We start from the raw sequence: 912 nt of genomic DNA on the forward strand, positions 1-912 counted from the left end.
TCCCTACTATCCATTTCGCGTGGACGGCTCCGCGTCGTACAGACATGGTTCAGTTGTGGTCATCCAGGGCCTGGCAAGAAGCAAGCAGACACGTTATTTTAACAAAATATAGAGCCCCTTTGTGATCATTAACAAAATCACCACTTCCATTTCAGAGTAACAGCTTAATTAGTCACTTTGTTAGAAAAAGAGGGTAGCTACAAGCACGTCAAAACTGCATGCATGGCAATACCTCAGCCTTGTTTCACAATATAAGAAAGGATATGAACATGTCTCCATTACCAGGGGAAGTTACTTCCCACCACGTCCCCAAACCTCCTTGGAATCGTACCAATTGCTATACACACAACACAGAAACATGCAGCTGTGGAATTCTCAAATTTAACTTGTACTCCAGCAGCTGGTTTTGGTGAAGACCTGCTAATCAGGTCTGTACACCTCTTGAATTCTCTGTCCATCCACTTGTACAACTGAGTGACACTGATGTTGTGGCACATCAAAAGACAAGCTTAGAGATACAGAGACACATTCCGTGAAGTGCTTCAAGCAGCAACGCCTTTACCATCCCCGACTCAGCCACGCGTCCCCCAGGGCGGGGGGAGCCAGGGCAAGGCTGGGCTACCCACCACCAACCGCACACCGGCCAGGCTGGGGAGAGCCAAACGGGTACGAACGGAGCAACACCCACAAAGCATAAGGGAGCTACCGGGAGGCTAGCCAGCCAGACTGGGCGACTTTTACAGCAGAGAAGAAGAGAAACCAGGAAGTTCAAACAGCTTGGGAGCCTCACCCGGCTCTCCACGGCCCTCCGCGCCAGGCCCGACCTCAATGACCGCGCTGCCAGCGGGGCTGAGGGGAGAGCCCTGTCTCCCAGGCACCGGGCCTCACCCAGTGCCGCAGCCCGGACAGCGC

The 912-nt window shown here is 53.0% G+C and overlaps 1 protein-coding gene across 1 annotated transcript in view; it reads right to left on the reverse strand.

Annotated features, from left to right (window-relative positions):
• Positions 1–46, reverse strand: part of MRPS17 (mitochondrial ribosomal protein S17) — a 1,847-nt gene extending 1,801 nt beyond the window's left edge. The window contains exon 1 of the mRNA XM_010139185.1: positions 4–46. Within this exon, the coding sequence (XP_010137487.1) occupies positions 4–46 (43 nt within the window). The remainder of the gene's footprint in view (positions 1–3) is intronic.
• Between the last annotated feature and the right edge of the window lie 866 nt (positions 47–912).

Source organism: Buceros rhinoceros, unplaced genomic scaffold (genome assembly GCF_000710305.1).
Source record: "Buceros rhinoceros silvestris isolate BGI_N320 unplaced genomic scaffold, ASM71030v1 scaffold47456, whole genome shotgun sequence".
NCBI lineage: Eukaryota > Metazoa > Chordata > Aves > Bucerotiformes > Bucerotidae > Buceros > Buceros rhinoceros.